This window comes from Vicugna pacos, chromosome X, assembly GCF_048564905.1.
Source record: "Vicugna pacos chromosome X, VicPac4, whole genome shotgun sequence".
Lineage (NCBI taxonomy): Eukaryota > Metazoa > Chordata > Mammalia > Artiodactyla > Camelidae > Vicugna > Vicugna pacos.
In genome coordinates this window covers 11,377,783-11,399,539 of record NC_133023.1, presented here as the reverse complement: position 1 = coordinate 11,399,539, position 21,757 = coordinate 11,377,783, and the positions used below count along the sequence as shown (strand labels likewise).

The following is a 21,757-nucleotide window of genomic DNA, read 5'->3' as shown; positions in this document are numbered from 1 at the left end:
TATAGTTAAAAGTAACTTAAAAATCCAACAAAAGGGATAGGTTGAATAAACTGGAAGATCTACACTATGCAGTGAGTAAAAATAACTAAGAATAGGGGACAATGATTTGTGTGAAAAAAAGCATATTCAACTGCAGCCATATATGATCTTTGTGTGAAAAAAATGTGTACACACCCATAAAAAGGGGAAAAAGAGACTTAAAGCAATGTTCCAGTGTTAACTGGTTATCTTTAAGGATCAGGATTACAAGTAATTTTTGTGTTTTATGCATTTTATGTTTCCTACACTAAACACACTGTGATGATCAGAGAATAAAAGTATTTTTTTTAACATTAGAATAAAAGTATTTTTAAATGGGGTTCCAAGCAACATAGGGTTCTGCCAGACTTGCTAACCCATCTGAGCTCAGAGCCCTCTATCCAAGTATGTAGCAGTCATAATAAATAAGATGTACAATCACTGAGGAATATAGTAAGTTTATTTGGATTTGGGACTCTGAATAGTTCTGTCTCGACTACCTGACCTCCCGCCACAACTCCTGGACCTAGAGGAACTCCGGCTGCGGCTGCGGCTGCGGCTGCGGCTTCGGCTGCGGCTGCGGCTGCGGCTGCGGCTCCGGCGGCTTCGGCTGCTGCTGCCCCGGCCCCGGCTGCGGTCCCTTTTTCTTCCTCTGCTTCGAGAACTGTGCCTTTCCCGGCTTTTGGACCTGTGTTTGTGGGATTTCTTCCCCCCATGACTACTCCTCCTTTTCCTCTCGGATTCCCCGTTTCTCCGGTAGGAATGGCCCGGCCCGGGGCTCCTCCTCCTCCGCAGCCTAGTGTAGTGTTCGTCGTGGCGGCCCATCCTCTCTCTCCTCTCCGAGTTCTTACCCAAGGAGGAGCCAGTCCGATCTGGAGACAGGTAGATGTCTCGATTAGCTTCCCAAAATTCATTGTTGGGATTTCTGAACACATGAAGAAAGTTGCAGTGTTTTCCTCTTGGACACTGCTGGATTTCAAATAAACCTGCAATGGCACAGTGAGGAAACGGCACTTACTGCTGGCACGCCATCCTTTGCAGAAGGTACACCTCTGATGTTCAGTTGGGATAGGACTATTTTCTCCCTATGTACAATTATGTCATAGTTCGGGTGCCCAGAATTTCAAAACTATTCAATGCTCTAACAAAGGGCACTGTAAAAAGCAACAAACTAACCAGAATGTCCCATTCCCCTACTGGACTATGGTGTGGAGTGCGACCAAACAAATGGAGATCACATTATTTTTTCTAGGGTTTTACCATCCTGCTGATTGACAGTACAGATCCCTAATTAACACTCAAGAACCAGCCCTGGGGGTCCCAGGGGCAATGTGCTTTGAGGGCACAGTGGTGGCTGTTCAGAACCACTGGCCGAAAGAGCCTATTGTAAGTGGAGGATCCTATATTTTCTTACACTTCAAGAAGATGACGACACTGGCCTAATGCTTTAAATTTACCAGGTGCTTTTAATATGGAAGAGTTTTGTCAAAGGTGAAACCTACTTGAACAGTTCAGAGATCTTTTTGGGATTGTCAACCTTTTCTTTAAAGCGGTAAATTCTCTAAATATGTAGAACAGGTAAAAGTGAAATGCCTGTATTTCCACACCCACAGAGTCCTCAACATAAGCTGAAACTAAAAAACTCTTTGAAGAAAACATACAAGTAAATCTTTGTAGGCAATAGATTATCTTAGACATGACACCAAAAGCACAAGCAAAAAAAGAAAAAATAGATATACTGGACTTCATCAAAATTAAAGACTTTTGTGCTTCAAAGGACACCATCAAAATGAAAAGACAACCCACATAATGGGAGAAAATATTTGCAAATCAAATCTGTCATAAGGGACCTTTCTGTAGAACATATCAAGAACTCTTACAACTCAATGATAAAAAGACTTACAACCTAATGAAAAAATGGGCAAAGTCTGAACAAACATCTCTCCAAAGATGATTTACAATGGCCATAATCCAACAATAAGGACACGAAAAAATGCTCAATATTGCTAGTTACTAGGGAAAATAAAGCTGTTATTTTAAAAATAAGTGAAATAAATAGCCTCCAATTTGAGGGAGTCAAACTCACCCTCAGAAGCACCTCACTGAAATCACACTGGATTCCCAGGAGCTGACAAAAGTAACCGCCTTCATAGAGAAAATAGATTCATCTCTTACAGCCCCCAGGCTTTAGACTTAAGCCTTGGTTCTTCTCATTTGCCAAAGCAAGGAATTCTAAATTCTTTTTTTTTCACCCTTCAATAAGTGCTTTTTAAGTGAGAGCATCCCTAAAGACCAAGTTACCAAAGACTGAGACTTTATAAATTACAGATTTTTAAATAAGAGGTTTTAAGCAGGTGAGCATAAGGCAAAGCAAAGGGTAAGGGAAGTTCTCCCCTGAGGCATGGGCAGCTCTTTGCTTCTAGGCACTTCACAACAAACAGTTCCGCTAAGCCCATCCAATAGTAATCAAAAAAGAAGGAGCCCTTCAAAACTGCTAGCTGCTCAAAGGACTGACTCATTTCCTGATTCGACAGCCGCTGTCTGATGAGTCAGTCTGACTGAATGTGCCCTGACCGGATTCTACAGCTATAATCAATCTCTACCGCACAAAAGCATGTATTTCAGGGATGGCAGGAAATGTTACAGGTAATGGTTTAGGTGGCAAAGATGACAAAAGATTCATTAGGGATAAAGATGGGGGAGGGGGACACAAAACATAGCTCAAGTGAGGGGATCCAATAACTAGAAAACATCTCCAAGATTGCAAGAAGAAGGTAGCTTCCCACAGACAACTTCTCAGGATTCCTGCAGAGCCCAGAGCTGAAGATGGGAAGACCCGGAGTTCTAGCACCTACTGTCTCGCCTACGCATTGTGACCTCAGTCACCTCATCTATAACTGGCACAAGGTCGGTTACAGATCTAAAATGTCATGTCCTTTATATCATGATCTCTGCTCATCTACCATGTGAGGCAAAAACTATGCTTTGCCCCTTTAAAATATCGCTTTTTTCCCTAAGAATATCCCTTTACATGACTGTGGAATACTGAGGGAAAATATCATCATGTTGCATTTTACCACAAATTGCCATTTTCCATCGGGTCACTGGGCAGAATTCGCACTGAAGCTGCCGTCCTGCGTACCATCGTCCATTAAACAGAGAAAGGGCTGCTTGGCATTCTTCTTCCCTTTAAACCATAAATTAAAGGATCCACTTTAGATGTGTAGAATTAATCCTATTGTTAATTAACCCTTTGATTTGTTTACTGTAGGACCACCAGTTTCACTGCTTTCGTGCTACCTAGGGAGTCCTCACTGCAGCATTTAAGCACCCAAGGCTCACAACATATTCAAAAACCCTTTTTACTAACCCTCCCAGAGGTCCTGATGCATGGAAATCAGCTTGAGTCAAAGCTTCTTAAACCAAAAGACCGGACCATTAAAAATGCAAGTGTTTTCCATTGTCAGAGCCTGTTCTTTCCCAGCTAGGATAGCTGTCCTTCTTTTTACAATGGTTAATTTAACCCATTAACCACAGCACGACGCAGGCAAAAAGCAAGATCAGCAGAAACGACATGCTAACTGCTCTTAGTGGGTCAAATGCACACTGAGATTATTTGGGGCTTCAATTTCTGGCTCTTTCGATTTATACATTTCTATTCTCTATTCTGGTTATCCCTTTTCAGTTTGTGTTTTAATTATTAAAATTACATAAGTAAAAAAATAACTATATTGCACAAGATTAAAAACTCTTAAGTATACAAAGAATGAAATACAAATGTATTATTTTCAAATCCCTTCTGTATTTCTAGATCAGCTCTTAATATTTACACGTTTAAAAACACCATGCATATGAAAGCTATACATTTAGTGGAGAAATCCCAGACAGCAATACAATCACAACACTACACTGTGACAAAATGTAAAGTTTATGTTCATAATACTTACGATTGATACTGAACATACACATTGCCCCTCAGATGAGGTTCCAAGTTGCAGCTGACCTAAGGAGCAATGAAGAATTCCATCATTTAAAAAAAACAAAACCTAAGGAAAAGAAGCCCTCCAAGTCATCAAATGCACTTTTTGTCTAGGCCAACATTTCCAAAAGTTGTCATCAGTCAAGATTCCAAAATCAAGATACTGCCCCAACCTCAGGTCTATTTAAGGCCCCCAATTATCTGATCCCTGTTGATCCTGACCCTTTTTTTCCCAAAGATATGAAATGTTTCACACATGCATAAAGACAGACTAGAAATCAGCCCATATATACATCACCCGGATTTAAACCTAACATATTCCATTTTTGACTAAGAATGTTTAAATACGTGAAACATGAAAGACCCAGCTGAAGCCCTTCCATCCTACTCTTCTCCCTCCTCCATCACACAGATGAGCACGATCCTGAGGTTGTGTATATCCTTCACATTCCAAACACAAACACACACACATATACATACACATAGACCTACCTACCTACACAGACACATACCCACAGCCATCCATACCCACAGACAGGCATTTACACATATAGCATACATGTACCATAAAATATATACATTTAATCTTACACTCGTGCTTTGTGTTTTTTTTTTTTCTTGGTGGAGGGGAGCTAATTAGGTTTGCTTATTTATTTAACAGAGGTACTGGGGATTGAACCCAGGACCTCGTGCATGCTAAGCATGCACTCTACCACTGAGCCATACCTCCCACCATAAAATATATACATTTATTATGTACAGACATACAAAGAAGTGTATGTCTATTATGTATATATGGGTATACACACATTCATGTATTCATATGCGAAGAGACATGTATATATATTGATAATATACATTTGTACATTTGAAAGTTTTATATAAATAATGTTTATGCACATTCATTTTTTAAGATATAATCATGTAAACTTAATGACTCATTTTAAAGTACTATGGTATACATACTTGATATATCAAATTATCAAATTTATTTTGAACTCCCAATTTATCCCTTCCCACCCCCTTCGTATATGACCGAAGCACTGTGCTGTACACCAGAAACTGACACAACATTGTAAACTGACTAGACTTCAATTTAAAAAAATTTATTTATCAACTTCTCTAATGATGGATATCCAAGAAGCTTCCAATTTTCATCAACAAACGGCGCTGTAGACAGCCTCCTGAATGCATCTCTGCACAGCAAGACGTTGTCTAGCATGCGTGCCTGGAAGTAGCCTGCAGATTTGTAGGTCAGGTGCACCTTCAAGCTCGCTAGGTACTGACAAACTGCTCTCTGAAGTGATTTTACTAATTTACACAACCTCAGCACTCTTGGTATTAGAATTCATATTTTTTTTACCTAAGTGTGAATAATATCTCATTTTAATATGCACTGTTCCCATTACTAGTAAGGTTGAACATTTGGTCATTTACCTTCAAAAGTGACAAATCGGATTTGGTTTTATATAATGATATAAAAAGATCTTCAAATAGTCATACTAATGTTTAGCTTTTATTTTCAAAATGAATCTATAATTTTACATATTTGTTCCAGAGTATTTTTATTAGAGCATCTCCAGAGAAGCAGGATCTGTACTGACTGACAGTTTATAACACCATCCCAAGAAGGAAGACTGAAAGGCCTCAGGGGGCCATGTCGGCACACCAGGGACCTTAGGGATCATTTAAGCCAGTGGTTCCCAAAGACCCATTATTAATTTTCCATGATGAATTTGATGTTTTGGCAATTTTCCTACTAAAAATTTACTAAACAGTTTTCTAATTATAACTGCCAATGTGATTAACATGAGCTTGGCTGATAGAATTCTCAACAAAAGGAAAAAATACACCGTAGTTAGCAGGCATGGCCTGTTGCAGATAATGGTGTGATTCCCACTAGGCAGTCCGAGGTTTGGAAAGCAGCCCCACCACTAACCTCCCAGGAGCAGTGTGCTGTAGGGACCCCACGAGGGAAAACACTCGTGTAGTCCAATCCTCGCTCTTCTGGGACAAGGGAGAGGCACGAACAGGTACAGGCCCATGTTCGGGAGCACAGGGCTACTGGACCACACCACCCCCTCAGCCGAGCTTCTCATGTGCACCAAGTCGTGGGTGGCCAGACACTTCTGCTTGAGTGTTTATTGGCTCTGCCGAGTAGTAGTGTGAAGACAGGGAAGTGCACGCAATGGAAGCAAAAGGTAAAGGGGAAAGAAAAATTCTGAAAGAATTTTTTTACATCTTGAAATCAGCAGAGAGGATAGCCTTGAATTTCACGAGTGCCGGGGGTTAGCAGTTGCTCTGTTCCTTGGCTGTTTCAACTTTCCACTGTCATTTCCCACTAACAGAAAAAAAAAACCCACTGCTTTATTCCTTTTTCCAAATTATGGGCCATTTCTCCCATCCTAACATAACAAAATCACTCAGCTTGGGATCTGATCAAATCAAAGACAGCAGGAGGCTTCCCTGTGTTAGGATTCAACCACTGGTCCAGGGAGCAGCAGCTACTACACCTGACTTCACTCTTACTTTAAGGAATGGTTTAAAATAACTGTAACCTGGAATGCCTCTTTTACTCCCTATGCTGCACACAAACCATGACTTTGGGAACACTATGTTCAGTATCGAGAGTATCCAGTGAATAAAAATAATGCAAAAAAAAAAAAAGGAATTAAGATTTACGTTCTTGGGTAGCTCCAGAAGAAAGAACATGCACTCAGGTGAAGTTGCAAGCAGGCACCATCAACACAAAACAGTAACAACAAATCGACAACCTCGGTAGGTGGAGTTAAGGGGAGAAGTGTCAAACTGTGCACACCATAGCTCTAGGGGCGATCGGACTACAGGAGGAGGGAGCGCGATCCCCATCACACACAGCATGTACGTGAACACTTGGACAGTTATCTGCAGAGGACCTTATTCAAAGAATTTATCTGCCAGAAAAAGAGCTGGACCATAAAAGTACTGAAAGATCTTTTCCCACGTAGACCTCAGAACCCAGGAAATGCCACACTAGTGTGTGTTCATGATTTTGTGCAGTACCTCTACCCTACTGGCAACGACGGGGTTGGAAAAGGGGAGAGAAGGAGTCATCACTCCCTTCCAACAACAGGCCAAGCACTGTGCCACCAGGCATCCCCACCAGGCAGAGACCCTGTGCCCTCATTTCTCGCCCCACTCGGTACTTCAGAGGGAAGCGAACCAGTCCTCTCCTTTGCGCGCACTGCACATGCCCACCTTGAACTGGATCACTTTTCCCACGTTCTTGAACTCAGGGAGCACGTCTTCATAGAAGTCCAGGAACTGTTGGTAGGTCTCCTCTTCACTGTACTCCAGGCTCGCGTCGGGGTCATAGTCGTCTCGTCTGCACTGCTCCATCCCAAACGTCGTAAACATGCTTTTAATAAGAAGAGTGGGACTCGACGTTGGGAAATTGTGTTTACGTGAACACCTGGGTACGAAGGAAAAACCGAAATTCAGTCGTCTAATGGTTAGAAGTTACACATGAAAAGCTCACTTGAAACTCTGATAAAGACTCAAACAACTTGGCTGTTTCGACTTAACTGTGAGATGATAAACCCCATTCAGACTTTAAATCTCAACTGTTCTAAGGCTGACCAATATACTGGATTTCATTGAAATTATTTCCAAGTTCATATGCCATTCAGCTGCCTTTACTGAAGTTCAGGAAGCTGTCCACACACGGAAGCCCGGGGAAGAGGAGGTGCGCTGGCACAGCAGACTGTGATGACAGGTGCACAGACACGCAGGCGGGACTCCAGCGATGGCAAGGACGATGCAGTCCTGGTTCCATACAACTGCCAACTAACCCAACGCTTAGAGGACAGGGGACTCAGAATTTTGCTAAGTGGAATGCATTTTATAGTTTTCATGGCATTTTTATATTATTCCTCTGATCCTTGCAACCTGTTAGGACAGTCAGGGCTAGAATTTTCTCCACTCTGAAAAAAGGAAACTGAGGCCTAGAGAAGCACACGTACTCAAGGCACATGGCTGGTGAGAGAGGATCCAAGAGGTCAAAGCTGAGGGTCTACGGCCTGTTTGTTATACGATGTGATATACGTAAGGAATTTTTTTTTAATGAAGGAGGTTGACCATTGTGAAGAACAATTTTCATTTCCCAGTTTAAACTGGACCAGGTTGTTACTGAGTAATTTTTTTTTAAATCTTTTATGACTTTACTCTCTTATTCACTTCCTTCTCCTAAAATAAAATGAAGGGAAAAAACGTAGTTCAAGATTCCAAATCATCAAAATTTTCATGATTAGATTTCTAGTTTAGAAATTGGTTAAGACAAAATTTTTAGAAAAAAAATCCCCAGAACTTTGGAAGAAAAAAAGCTGAAAAACAAGGCAAGTGTTGGAAAATAACAATGGCCCTGCAATGACTAAATGTTTACCTCATCCTCATGTTCTGTTGTCTGTAACATACATCTGTGCACCTAGTGAGAGAATGCAGACAGAATGCCTCGCACACACCATGCCCAGATCAGAAATGTGCAATCAGTGTTCATTAATGTGAGATTTTTTACTTTTCAAAGAACCCTCCTATATTATTCAGAGACCATGTAATGAGCCCCATCTTCCCAAGTACAGGTACTCACAGAACAAAGATGCAACCTGGCTGGCAGTGTTGGCAGTGAACTAGACTTTTACAACTATGAATCACATACAGAATTAGATGAGAAACCAATTTAACGAGGTTAAAATTCTGTTCACAAGATTATTTTACCTGAATGAACTTGGCTATAGTACCTAGGATGTCAAATGAGCATTTGTGAGTTTTGGAACAGTGCCAAAGTCCCCATCGAGGGAAAATCCCCACTTGGGCTGGAGATAGTCCATATAATCTGAGTATATTCAAGGCCAGCCCTACAGCTCCTATGAAGAGCCAACTAAGACAAGAGGTACTTGGGAAGGCAACCTAAAGCTGTGGTACCAAGCCCATGCAATTCTCAAAATCATCTGGGAAGAAATGAGATTTCTCAGGTCCTGTCCCAGACCATCTGTTTAGAGCTCAAAAAGTGGGGAACCCATGTTTTCAAAGTAACTCCCACCTGGTCCTGAAGGTCCACTCTATTCGGGAAGCCCTGGTTTAGGCCATGCTATTTATCCATTAGGCAGATACTTGAATCAAGTAAGACTGCCACCAAATCATGCAGTTGGACATTACCTTAGCTGAAGGATGGTCAATAAATGGCATGGCTCTCCAAATGCCCCCTCAGGTATAGCTAGTTGACTATGCCTCTTCTTCTATTCTCAAGGGAGCACTCCAGGTACCCACTACCTCTGTCCTTCACAGAATCAAGTTACATGCTAAAGTAGGCTGCAATTATTTATTGAAGGTGTTTGTGAGAACCATTCTTATGAAAATTACATGTGCAACTGTCAATGAAACATCTATTAAAGTTATTAGCCACCCTTCTATTCAATGTCTTAGTACAGTATTCCATGGGAGAAACATGTAGACTCTGATGCCTGGAAAATCTTTGTCTTTCTAGAGATCCCACTCACTCTTCCTTTGTGGTAAGAGCTACATAGCTCATTTCTGCCTGCGATGTATAAAACTCCAAAGCCAGTGTATTGTACATTCATAATAACTCACTTCTCCTTTCCTGGCTTTTGATTTCTTTCATTTCAGTCAACTTAGTGCAGTAGAAGGAAATGAAACTCACAGCATGGATAATTTTATGAATAAAATAAACATGAGAGACAACATACAGTTTCTCATTAAATACATATGAATTTGCCTATTCATATCCCCTTTTAGGATGAATAGGACATTAAGATATAATTAAATCTTTTCTTCTGCAGAGTAAAAAGTAATAATTAGATTTTGCCTCGATGGATTTATTCACCATTATGAATTATTTATCTACTTTAAGTTGTTCATTCATAAACAAGCCAAATTATAAAAATCACCATTGCCTAGCATATAGTTGCTATTTAAATACTTGCTAAATGAATGAAAACACTTAGTTATCCACATGAATGTCTTGTTTTAAAACCATTGATCCAAGAGGTAGGGAACATCTCAGAAGAGGGGCAACAGTAACAACATGAAAATAGGAGCAAACACTCAGCACATGCCATGTGTCTGGGGCATTCCACCTGCTTTCCCTACATTCACTCATTTCAGCTTCACAATCGTCTTAGAAGGGGGTACTATTTTAAATCCCCATTTTATAGACACGAAAACTAAGGCACGGAGGGCTTAAGGAATCTTCCCACACTGATAGCCGCTACAGCCAGTTTTTGAACCCAGTGTGTATTCCTCAATCTCAGTCTCAAAGAGTAGACTGAGAATGTGTAGTAGAATTTTCCTCTACTCACTTAGATCCTGTCTTTCACAGATATCCCTTTGGGCATGCCTGTTTTTAAAGCCTCTTTTGTGCACAGTGTTTGCCATTCAAAAATAAAGCCAGGCTGCTCCAGTCTTTTGAAACAGATTATTTCCCCATGCCAGCTGTCCCACATGGACTAATACAAGCACAGGAAGAAAACAAAAGCAAAAGGTCTTCAGAAAGCTGCGGAAGGAATGCAAAGGAAGCCCTGCCAGAGAACTTGACAAGCCCACCCAGGGAACAGGTACGGGGAGAGCAGGGGGCGCTCAGCTGGGGAACTGGAACAGCAGCAAGAACGTGGCAGCGCCTGAGTGTGAACATTTCAAACCCAAGCCTGTGCTGCTCCCAAAACGACAACTCAGAAACATCAACATTTTGAGTCACTTAACTCTGAGATGATAAATCAAAAGCAAAATTAGTTACCTATCTCCGAATCTGCAAGCTCCCGTTTTACTGTAGAATGGACAATTAGCTCGATCTTTCTCCATTATTCTTAATTCTGTGGGAGGTTCTGGGTTTTGCCATGTGGTGCCATTCTCCAACTGTTGAAAATAACCATGACTTTATTTGGTGTAAAAGTCCATGAAGAAATAAATGTTTAAAATGTATTGAAATACTGTGGTCAAAAATAAAAACAGATTCATTTAACAATATACACATTTAAGTTGTGACACACAATCAAGACTCTACAAACTATCGTGAGACACGTGTACGTCATTCCTGGCTCCTGGTCACTGCCCACCATCAGGCATTGCTATGGTTACCAGGAGCTGGCACCAAGGTTTCCCTTCTGTCCATCCGTTCTAAAAAGGGTCGAAGGACTCGTTAGGGAATCATCCCGCGAGAAATCTTAGTTACTCTGAATCAAGTTAAACCATCCATCTCAGGTAAGAATATGTGGCATTGGTTACACACACTTTGAGGACTATAAACAAGTCCAGGCCACAGGGGTGATTTCTGCTTTTGTTCATCAATTAACTTTTGTTGTTGCTGCTGTAAGTCACAGAGCCACAGATGTAATTCCCATATTCAGACATGATCTAAGTAGCTTACCACAAAATTAATATTACTCGAAGTATTGCTTTTAAACAAAGGTGCGTTGGTCTCAAATTCTTAATGAAAGGTTTTGAAAATACCTCATTTTCAGCCTGTTCCAGCATCTTCTGCACAGCTTCCTACAAATGGTGCAAACATAGGACTAATGAAAACCTCGAAGTCAGGTAAGTCACATCTGGTTTCTCTGGTTAAGAATCTCATGTGTAACAATTTTTTAAAAACCCATGCACACAAAAGGCTTCAGGTTCTAATTTGCTTTCTACAGCACAGATCTTCTGAAAAGCTTTCGAAAGACATACGGCTGAGAATATTTATTCAAATAGGACATTTAACAGCTCACACTGCAAAACAGAGTCTTCTAGTAGTTTCTGTAAGAGTAATATTTAGAATATTTGAACATATAGTCTATTTTTAAGATTAAGGTATTAGTGAATATCAAAAAACACAATGCTGGCTGAAACATCACAAACATTTAACAGATGCTGCATGATGACATGAATGGTAGCAACTGGAATTAATGAAAAACCTCAAACTTTCCAATAAGGCAAAGTCAGCCCCGCAATATGCCAGTACATTTTGATCTCCTTGGCATTTAACTGAGTTTTAAGTTATGTCCAACAGACTTCTCTTCCCTAGCTCCTTAAAGCATACATACGACTCCTATGTCTAGGTGCTCACTTGACTAACTCTACCCGGTCACTTAAGGGTCCTCAGTAGCTTAACGTGCTCAAGATGGAATTCTACTCTGCCTCCCCCCATCTAAATAATGTTCCATCTCAGTAAATGGTGCTGCCATCTGCCCACCTGCTCAAACTAAAAACCTGAAAGTATGACTTGAATTCCCTTTCCCTTCTGCCCTCCCCATCCTCTCAGCACCAGCTAGAGCCACAACACACTCCAAATCCATGTACTTCTCTGTATTAAGCACTTCTGTCATCCAGACCACCTCCTGTCCTGTCTGGAACAGCAGCCTTCTTCTAACTGGTCACCGTATTTCCACCCTTGCCAACTTGGTCACCAGTCCCCACCCCCACCACCCATTTTATATACAAAAGTTAGAATGGTCTGTTAAAGGTAAAGATATAAATTAGATGAAGTCACTCCCTGCTTAAAAACCCTTTAACAGCTTTCCATGACACTTTAAGTAAAATCCAAACTCCTTCAGACCCAGGAGGCCTTACACGATGCCCCGCCTACCCTCCTGACCTCTGCCCCACTGCTGCTGCTCTCTCCTTTGGTCTCAAGAAGTCAGGCACCCTGACCTCCTTTCACCTCCATGCTCAGGCCTCCTCCCTCTGCCTGGAGCCCTTCTCCCTGAAATCTCTGCACTCAGGCATCAGCTCACACATCAGCTCCTCCTCCGAGAGGTCTTCCTTGACAGGCACTCCAAAGAAGTACTTCCCTACCCCATCACTCTGTCACGTGACCTTCTTTCTTCTTACCATTTACCATTACCTCAGACGACTTAAATGATCTCTCTGCTAACTTACCATCCAGCTCCCCCATCTGGAAAACAAACTCCATGAGTGCAGATCTTTTTCACTGCCCTATCTCTGACCACCACAGAAGTACCTAGCTCATAGCAGAAACACAGACTGCATATCCCTTTATATATGCGTAGACTCAACTTCATTCTACCTCCTTCTCCTTAATGTCTCACCAAACTCCCTTTGAAACAAAAGCCTTAGCTTTTATTTGGTGCCAGAAAAAGTTCAATTGAAGAACATTCTACTGTTAAAATGGGAATTTATTACTCTCTAGAAAAAAAGAAATGACAAGCTCCAAACAATTTTTCTGTCCCCAAAAAACCCAGCATGATCTTGCCTCATCTGGAAAGTAGTACTCAAATAAGGGTGTTTAAAAATTTGTGCTGGAATTAACTGATGGCCTGAGACACAAAAAAAACAAAGGTTGTTTCTACCCCATCATGACTAGGATGTAAAAAAATGCATTTTCCCCCATGATCAGGTGATTACCCAATTTTACGCTATTCAAACGTAGCAATATTACAGAAAAGATACATCCTGATGAATCATTCAAGGAAAGATGAGCTGTGACATATTTGAAATAAATACACTGTTAAGGAACAGCAGCAAAATAGACCAAAGCAATGTTTAAAAAGAATCCTGGAAGATACAGAAGATATATACACATACCTTATAGATTCTTTTTTTAGTGAGCAACTATATGTTAGCTACAATTGCTTTTATAGCCAGTTAGAGAAGAAGTCAAGATTTAATAACAAAAAAAATTTCCTAATCCCTCACTATCCGAGTTTCTGATTTTTTCAATCTATTGGTTCTTGCTGACATGTCAAAAGCAGTGAAGTCTCTTACATACCAAATAAAGGTAGAAATGATACAAAATAGTATTCTCTAAATAAGTCAACCCATATACAACAAAACTTCAGAAAAACCCCATTTACTCTTGAGGGGTACAAAGTGTAAAGCAGAGGCCAGCTGCCTGTTTTGGTAAATAAAGCAATAAGGCTGTATGGGAACGTGGCCACCACTTTCCATTACATATCACCTACGGCTGCTTTCACAAGACACTGGCAGAGTTGGACGTTTTCAACAGAGACCATATAGACCATAAACCCGAAATATTTACTCTCTGGCCCTTTACAGAACAAGTTTGCCAGAACGTATAAAGAGTAAGACAGGTAGAGCTGAAGAACAGCCTTAATTTAAGGTATCTGCCACAGCACAGACCTAAAGAAGAGCACCCTAAGGAAACTCTAGTGTCTGTCTAAACTAAAAACATGACTCTTTCTAAAGAAGAACACAAAGCCCAAACCCTGATACGCCTACAGCATATTCTTCAACCCCATCCCCCGCCACATCTGCCCACTAAGAGGATACGCAGTATGCTTATCCTCCTGGGACGGGAATCACCTCTCTTTCTTTCTTCTCCTGCAGCTTCTGCTCCTCCTCTTCTCTCTCTTTTCTCTGCTGTTCTTCCCATTCTTCCTTTAACTTTCTCTTTACAGAGGGGGAAAAAAATAAAAAATAAGAAAGGTAATTTTTTTTCAGATTCACTTTTTAAAAACATTTAACATATGAGGCAAATAAATGAAAAATGTTAACACTGGTAAAATAATCCTCATTTTTTAAAGTTCCAGGTATGTAACTCTTAATGGAAGTCATTTTGGTTAAATCATTAGTTAGTTAGCTCGTTATCTGATTAACACCATACCTCTTGTTCCTCCTGCCGTCTTCTAGCTGCCTCCTCCTTTTCCTTCTTTATTCTGAATTCTTCTTGTGCCTTCTGCTCCCGCAGCAACCACTCCTCATGCAATTTTTGCCTATTGATGTAATGATGTCATGAAACAAAAGAAATGGGCATTAATCTACAAACACACACACACACACACACACACACACATATATATGATAGCAAAATGACATTTGGGGAATGATGAAAGGATCACGAAAGATATTTTTTAGAAAGAAGTTAAGTAGGGGTAAGAGGACCAGAGGATATGAGTAGTGATCTTAGAAAAGCACTACATTTTAGCAGCTATCCTCCTAAGAGGGAAACAGCATAAAGTCACTATTTATACATTCCCTATCTGTAACTTCTTTACACAAAACAGTGACACTTCAGCTTTCCCTTTAGGTTGGCCACAGTGATGTTTAGGTGCCAATAAAGTGAGTAACAAGTTTCAAAGCAACATCAAGCTTTTCAAATTTACAAAGTATTAGCCTTTCTGTCCTATGCATTTTAAAAGTGTCTATCACAGGATTGCAGCATGATGAAAATCTGCCATAAACCCTTGGACTGCTACTCTATAGTTAAGAGACTCCTGTGGTTTGCACCAAGCACCTAAACCGCTGAGAAGAAAAAAAAACTACATCATGATCACGTCTTTAAAATAAAGAAAGCTACAGGTTTTAAGAAAAGATGACAAGGAAATACAAAAACAAATTATTAGGTGTCTAGTTTATTTTTTAAAAATGACCAATTAGAAAGAGGGATCTTATCTTAAAATGGTGTCTCAAACATCCAATATCACAAGTTCCTAACTTAAAGATGGGTTATATTTCAAAACTTTATAAGCCAGTTGAGTGTTTAAAACCTAGATTGCATTTTCCCCACTAATTTTGTAAAAGGAAAACGAAGTATGAGAAATTGTTCTATATTATTTCAGGGACATTAGGAGTTAAATGAGATTTTATGTCTAGCTTGGGGACCAGCCACAATTTCAAATACTTTATGGCAAAAAGTATTCTGTTTCCAACTAGAGATTCCAGGCACACATCTTTCATCTCTGGTAGAGACTGCCATATTGCATATGTCAATGTTCCTGTGTATGTTATAGGTTTATGTAGATGTTTCAGTGTGTAGAACTCTTATTCATGAATCTTTTGAGGAACATATTAATTGTGTATAAGCTGAATCGAAGTGTATATAGATTTAAGACCACAAAAAAGTAAAATCTTACAAACTTTAAAACGTAATAACTTGGATATAATATTGAGAACTATAGAACTCTGGGCACATAATTCTGTCAAACCCCTGCACTAAAAGACTTGAGCAAAGTCTGGCATGGCTTTTAGCAGCATAAGGCTGTGTCCCTAGGATGACCCCAGCACTACCCACCTTGCTCTCCCTCACACACACTCACTAAAATGTCTGCCTGAGGAAGCTCAATTCTGCCAGGAAAATGGACTGTTCGCTCTAGCCAACACCTGCCTTCCCTTTCTTAGAGCATTACTACAAGTGGCTCATAATTGTGAATATGTGTCTCTTGTAACTCATAAGGGTCTCTCTCAAGGATCTGAGAGCCACTCCGGGCAAATGTAATCAGTAAGAAGGATGAGGCCTCTGCTGCCCAGGCCCTGTGGGAGGACAGAGCCCTAACTCCCCACTAACAAACACGGCTGCCTAGTCACATTCATAGGGAACAACTCTTCGTACTGTTCACCTTTCTCATTCTCCCTTTTAAATGCCCAAATCGCCTCTGCACAAACGGGAAAGGAGCTCAGCTCTTCCCCTATTGTCAAGACTTACTGAATAAAGTCGGTTCTTGCCCCTTTAATGTCTAGCTGTGTTTACCTCTGACACTATACACCTGCTTTGAAGTAGTACATAAAGTCATAGAGCATTTTCACATAATTTTCCTGCTTTTCAACAACGAAGTATTACACAACTCTTATAAGAATAAACAAAAGCCAACAGAACACAAACACATGCATATGTGATTTAATAGAAGCATCTCAAATAAACAGGAAAGCAAAAAAATATTACTTCCCTGTTTCATGCTATACCCATCATCTTCATCATAACAGAACTCTAATTAAGAACAGCCAGAGTTATTACAACACCTCCTAACTGCTCACACTATGTTAAGCACTATACACTTACCACCTCATTAATCTCATTTCATCTCCCCAATTCTATGCAGTGGGTACTATGATTGATTTTTTTTTATCACCATATTTAACACAAGGAAATTGAAGCTTAGAGAGATCAAGCAACTTGAACACAACTAGTAAGTAGCAGGGCCAGAACTGGAATGCAGACCTGGCTGAATCCAACTCCATTTTCCCAATCACTACTACTTTTTTTCCTTCAGGCATTTTGATAATTCCACCTATTTATGTGCTTAGGTAGAGAACAAGAATTAATTACAAGAAAGGAAGCAACATTTCCAGTGAATACACTAAATAGTTAAGAGTGTCTATAAAGTTTTTTCTCCTTTAAAAACTTACTTTTTATTGTAGCAAAATATATATACCATGAAATTTACCATTTTAACCATTTAAGTGTACCACTAAGTAACATTAAGCACATTCACATCATTGTGTACCACTTAAAAAAAATTACCCCCTGAAAAACTCTTAAAAAAAAAAAGCAGAATATTTTTGTCATCTTGGGATAGGGAAGGCCTTTTTAAGTTAGACACCAAGGCCAGATATCATGATGAAAATTGACGACGTGGAAATCAAATTATGCTAAGTAATGCCGCCGCAAGCCAAGTCAGGACTGATGACAAATGGGAATATACATCACATACAACAGATAAAGGATTAATACCCTTAATCAAGTAATAACATTGTTTACATAACAAACTTAAGAAAAAGAGAAAGAGAGAGGTGCAAGACTTAAACAACTTACAGACAGATAATATATAAAAAGATACTCATCCTTACTAATCAAGAAATATACAGTTGAAACAATGGAATATAACTTTTCCCTATGGGAGTTTTAAGAACCGATAATGCCTAGTGTGAGGGAAAGTACGGGGAGATGGGCACCTTGATTCATTGTTGGAAAGGCTGCAAACTGCAAACCGGGATGCCCGTTCTACCTGCCCATCTACATTTCACGTGTACTTGTCCTCTAGGCATCTTCCTAAAGAAATAACAGGACAATCACCAAGGATATATAATCATGGATACTCACTGCAACTTTTTATATAAAATATAATATATACTTATATTAAAATAGTAAAAAGCCTGAATGTAAATTAACAGTAAATAGTAAATTAATAGTACATGGCAAGTGAATGTTATTTAATAGTAAATAAGCTGATGTCCCTCAGTAGAGAACTATAAATTATGAATAAAAAATAAATTATGCTACATCCATACAATGGATACTATGTTGCCACTGAAATGATTGAATTAGATCTCCACATCAACACTGAAATAAATGTCTTACATGGTCAGCAAAAAAAGCAATTTATTGAAAAATACATATAAATATCCCATGACAGAAATATACATGTATCTACAACTTCTTTCTTACGTTCTTAGCAGTGGCTATCTCTGGGTGTGTTGAGTTTACTGAAGTCCTTTCACTTTCTATACTTCTTAATTATTTGGACTTTTTTTTTCCAAAAACATTTACCAATTAGCAAAAACAGTAAAAAATACTCAGAGTTTCGTTTTTGTTTTTTTGTTTCGAAAGACTACATCTCATTTCAGCCCATCAGCTAGAGATTTAAACAATTTATCCAGGATATTTTTTAAGACCTACTGTGTAGGTCTTAGATATTAGGAAGAAGATATTAGGAAGATATTAGAAGAAAACCTGTACTAATGAGAAGAGACTTCTAACAGTCAAGTGAAATAACTGGGTTCAAGGAAGCGCTTCAATCAGTGCTGACCTCTCTCCCTCCAACAGCCTCTCTTCTTCTAGTTGTTGTTCCTCAGTAAAAGCATCCGCTGCTGCCTCCTCCTCCTTCTGTGAGAGTCCTGAGGGAATCGAAATGTTTCATTACACTATCTGAGTATTATGAAACCTTGGTCAATAATTCAGGAAAAACGATGTACGATTTTTCATCTTCACAATTATGGTACAAATCTGTTTTCAAAACTTTCTAATAATAAAGGGTCCCCACTGCCCAAAATGGAACAATGTGAACATCAAAAAGAACAATAATGGTAGTAGATAACACATTAAACTAAAAAAAAATGTACTGATCATTCCACAGTGATACCCCAAAAGACAGTGGGGCGTGGGAGAGAACATCCATCTTTACAGAAGAATGGCAACTAAAAAATGTAGAAAGATTTAAGTGAAAAAGTCCTCACTTCTGCAGGGAGGAACTAATTGTTGGGAAGAGGATATTTATTTAGCTATCTCAAAATATCAGTCCACAGATGATTACTAATTACAAAGGAGGAACTATCCTTTACTATGAAGTGATCAGATTGGCAACACTTTGACCACCCTCCTCCACATCCATGGTTCCTCCATATCTGCTGTTCTGTACCCTTGGATTCAACTAACTGCAGACCATGTAATATTATAGTATTTACTATTTAAAAAATCCACATATAAGTGGACCTGGGCAGTTCAAAACCCATGTTGTTCAAGGGTCAACTGTGTATCTAAATGTATTATACACATAACTATATATGGAAACATACTACAGTTTTGCACCTTGCTTTTTAAACTTCATGTAACTTTCATTTTTGATAAGGCAGATCATTTAAGCAGCTCATTTCAGTTTATTTCAAGTAAAAGTGGGTGCTAAATAGGTTGCCTGTAATAGAGGTGATACTCCAGAAAGTTCTATCAATCATTTGCCAACTCACTCTTACAGCAATTCTTACAGAGTATCTCTATATTCTATCCTTCTGGGTAATGTTTGCCCATCCAACATGTTCTACAATGAACAGCACTGTTTGGTAGACCACAGTATTCATGAAGCACTACTAAATGAAGAATTTAGTTGGAGTAGGCCAAAGTAGGGATAGTTGTCCAGAGACAAGTGCTTAGTCTTTGATTTGCCATTAGCCACATACAATCATGAGCTGACCAATGAGCTGCATCAAATGACTAAAATGCCAAAGGACACTTCTACTTGCTTCTCCACAAAGGCTCACTCCAAGCACCCTTTGCAAAGTTAAAGGGGAAAAAAGTCAATGCAATACAAAAAACAGCTATAGGATTTAAAACAGGTAAAGAAAAAAAGGAAGAGTTTAAAAGGGGGGGGAGCATATTACAAGAAAACAGGTTAACAAAGTAAGGGAGCTGAGAACTTTAAGGGGGTTGGAGAAATCACTAAGAGCATCAATAACTCCAATATACCCTGTTTTTCCTTCTATCCCTGATGCTTTATCCTGCCTCTAATGGACCAATTTTGAATAAATAAAAAAAGAGATGCTAATACAGGCTGCAGGTAAACATACTGCTCCTTCCATTATAAATATCTCAAGTATTGCTACTAAAATAATGACTAGGCAACTCCAATGTAAATAAAACCGCTATGGCTATTTTTCTCAAGGCCCAAGAATCCTGGTTACTTGAGGCCATGGTCTGTGCACTTAAAGAACTATCTAGGATGATTGAATAGGTAGATTCTAGATAATATGTATGGCAACCATTATAACTCAGTACTCCTGTGTAATTTTAGTGCTTCCATCTGCATTTATAACTACTATATAATTTTATAATTAAGTTAGTAGCACTAATTTCATGAAACAGGCTGAATATACTAATGTTAGATTTTGCCATGTGAAGGTCAAATGACACCATGGCCAGCAGAGATAAAGGTTCCACAGTATTCTAATAGGAAAAAAACTTGATAACCACAGGGCAACAGTAGAAGTGGCATTCCAAACCCCAATCAGTACCATATTCATGCTGTAAACATCTGTTTCCCATTATCCCTAACATTATATTAATGTAGATTTGATGTTTTACTGGCTGTGTAATTTCACTTGTTTTGTAATTTTTAAGTATTTTATAATATTTATATTTATAATATGTACGAGTATGTTTATAAAAATGTTATTAGTTGAGTAAGTTTCATAACTAGTTTTAAGCACATATACTTAAATAACAACAAAGGATTTGTTAAATTAGTGAAGTCTGAAAAAAACTTCCAAAATGTCTGAAACCCTCAACTCCTGCTGGTTTTACAAAGAAAAATATTCACCGAATACTTACTATGTGCAAGGGCTGTACTAGCTGCTGTAATTCATGATGCCCGCACCTTAATATTAGATACTTTGTATCTACTTGTAACCAGTGGGTGATGATTCACCGTGACTTTCTTCCGCCTCAGTAGTACGTTAACACTGTTCTTGTCATGGGTCTAACAGAACTTTTAGGGAGGCCATGGCTACATCAGTTCTTTATGAGATACAGTAATTGGCTTCCTTCTGACACTGGGGCCTAAGTTAAGACGGGAGTCGGGGGAGCAATTTCATACAGAGAAAACACGATGAGTCTGTTACCTGAGTCTCTCAGTCGAGCGAGTTCCTGCCGACGTTTCTTTCGTTTCTCCTTCTTCAGGGCGGCCCTGTACTTTTTGTGGCTGGAAAAGACAAAACAGACACACTGTATCGTCAGTGGCCGCACCTGCAGCGCTGCCTGAGCTCCCCTCTCCTCCGCACCCAGTGACAAGAACTCATTCGGGTGCTGGGGAATAAAATCTTGTTTCCCGTCTTTTAATTTCAGAACATGCTTTTACCATCGCCTCGCCGTCCGATGCCCAGACAGCAGGACTTCTCCATCCCACCACCCGTTCCGCTCCCCTCCTCGCCTCCCTGAGCCCACGGGTGCCCGTTGACAGTCGGGAACGCGCTTAGGAAGGGATCGAGCTGCCACGGTGGCTCGCTTGCTTGCCCCAGCTCCCCTTCCCTTCCTGCCTGCACATCCTCCATGCCCAGCCTTGGTCCGATCGGCCCCTTTTGTCGTCAACTCATATCCCTAAGCCCAGCATACCTCAATTTCTCCGGAAACATCATTTGTCCGGGCGCCGCCATTTTCTCGGCGCCGCCACGCCCCCGGCCCCCCAACCGCGCGCGAGCCGGCCGGAAGGGGCGGGCTTGAGGGCGTGCTCAGCCGCGCGCGGGCGCTTCGCGGCCTCTCGGGCGAGA

At 40.0% G+C, this 21,757-nt stretch overlaps 1 protein-coding gene across 1 annotated transcript; it reads right to left on the bottom strand.

The window, feature by feature from the left end:
* Window positions 1-456: 456 nt before the first annotated feature.
* On the bottom strand, window positions 457-21,741 carry ZRSR2 (zinc finger CCCH-type, RNA binding motif and serine/arginine rich 2). Its single transcript, XM_006218972.4, has 11 exons — window positions 21,603-21,741; window positions 21,113-21,192; window positions 18,532-18,619; window positions 14,613-14,721; window positions 14,312-14,398; window positions 11,498-11,536; window positions 10,785-10,903; window positions 7,235-7,448; window positions 3,966-4,021; window positions 3,096-3,205; window positions 457-1,004 (listed from the first exon to the last, which is right to left on the bottom strand). Exons 1-11 carry the CDS (start codon window positions 21,641-21,643, stop codon window positions 478-480), a joined length of 1,470 nt encoding a protein of 489 aa, XP_006219034.2. The 5' UTR covers window positions 21,644-21,741; the 3' UTR covers window positions 457-477.
* Between the last annotated feature and the right edge of the window lie 16 nt (window positions 21,742-21,757).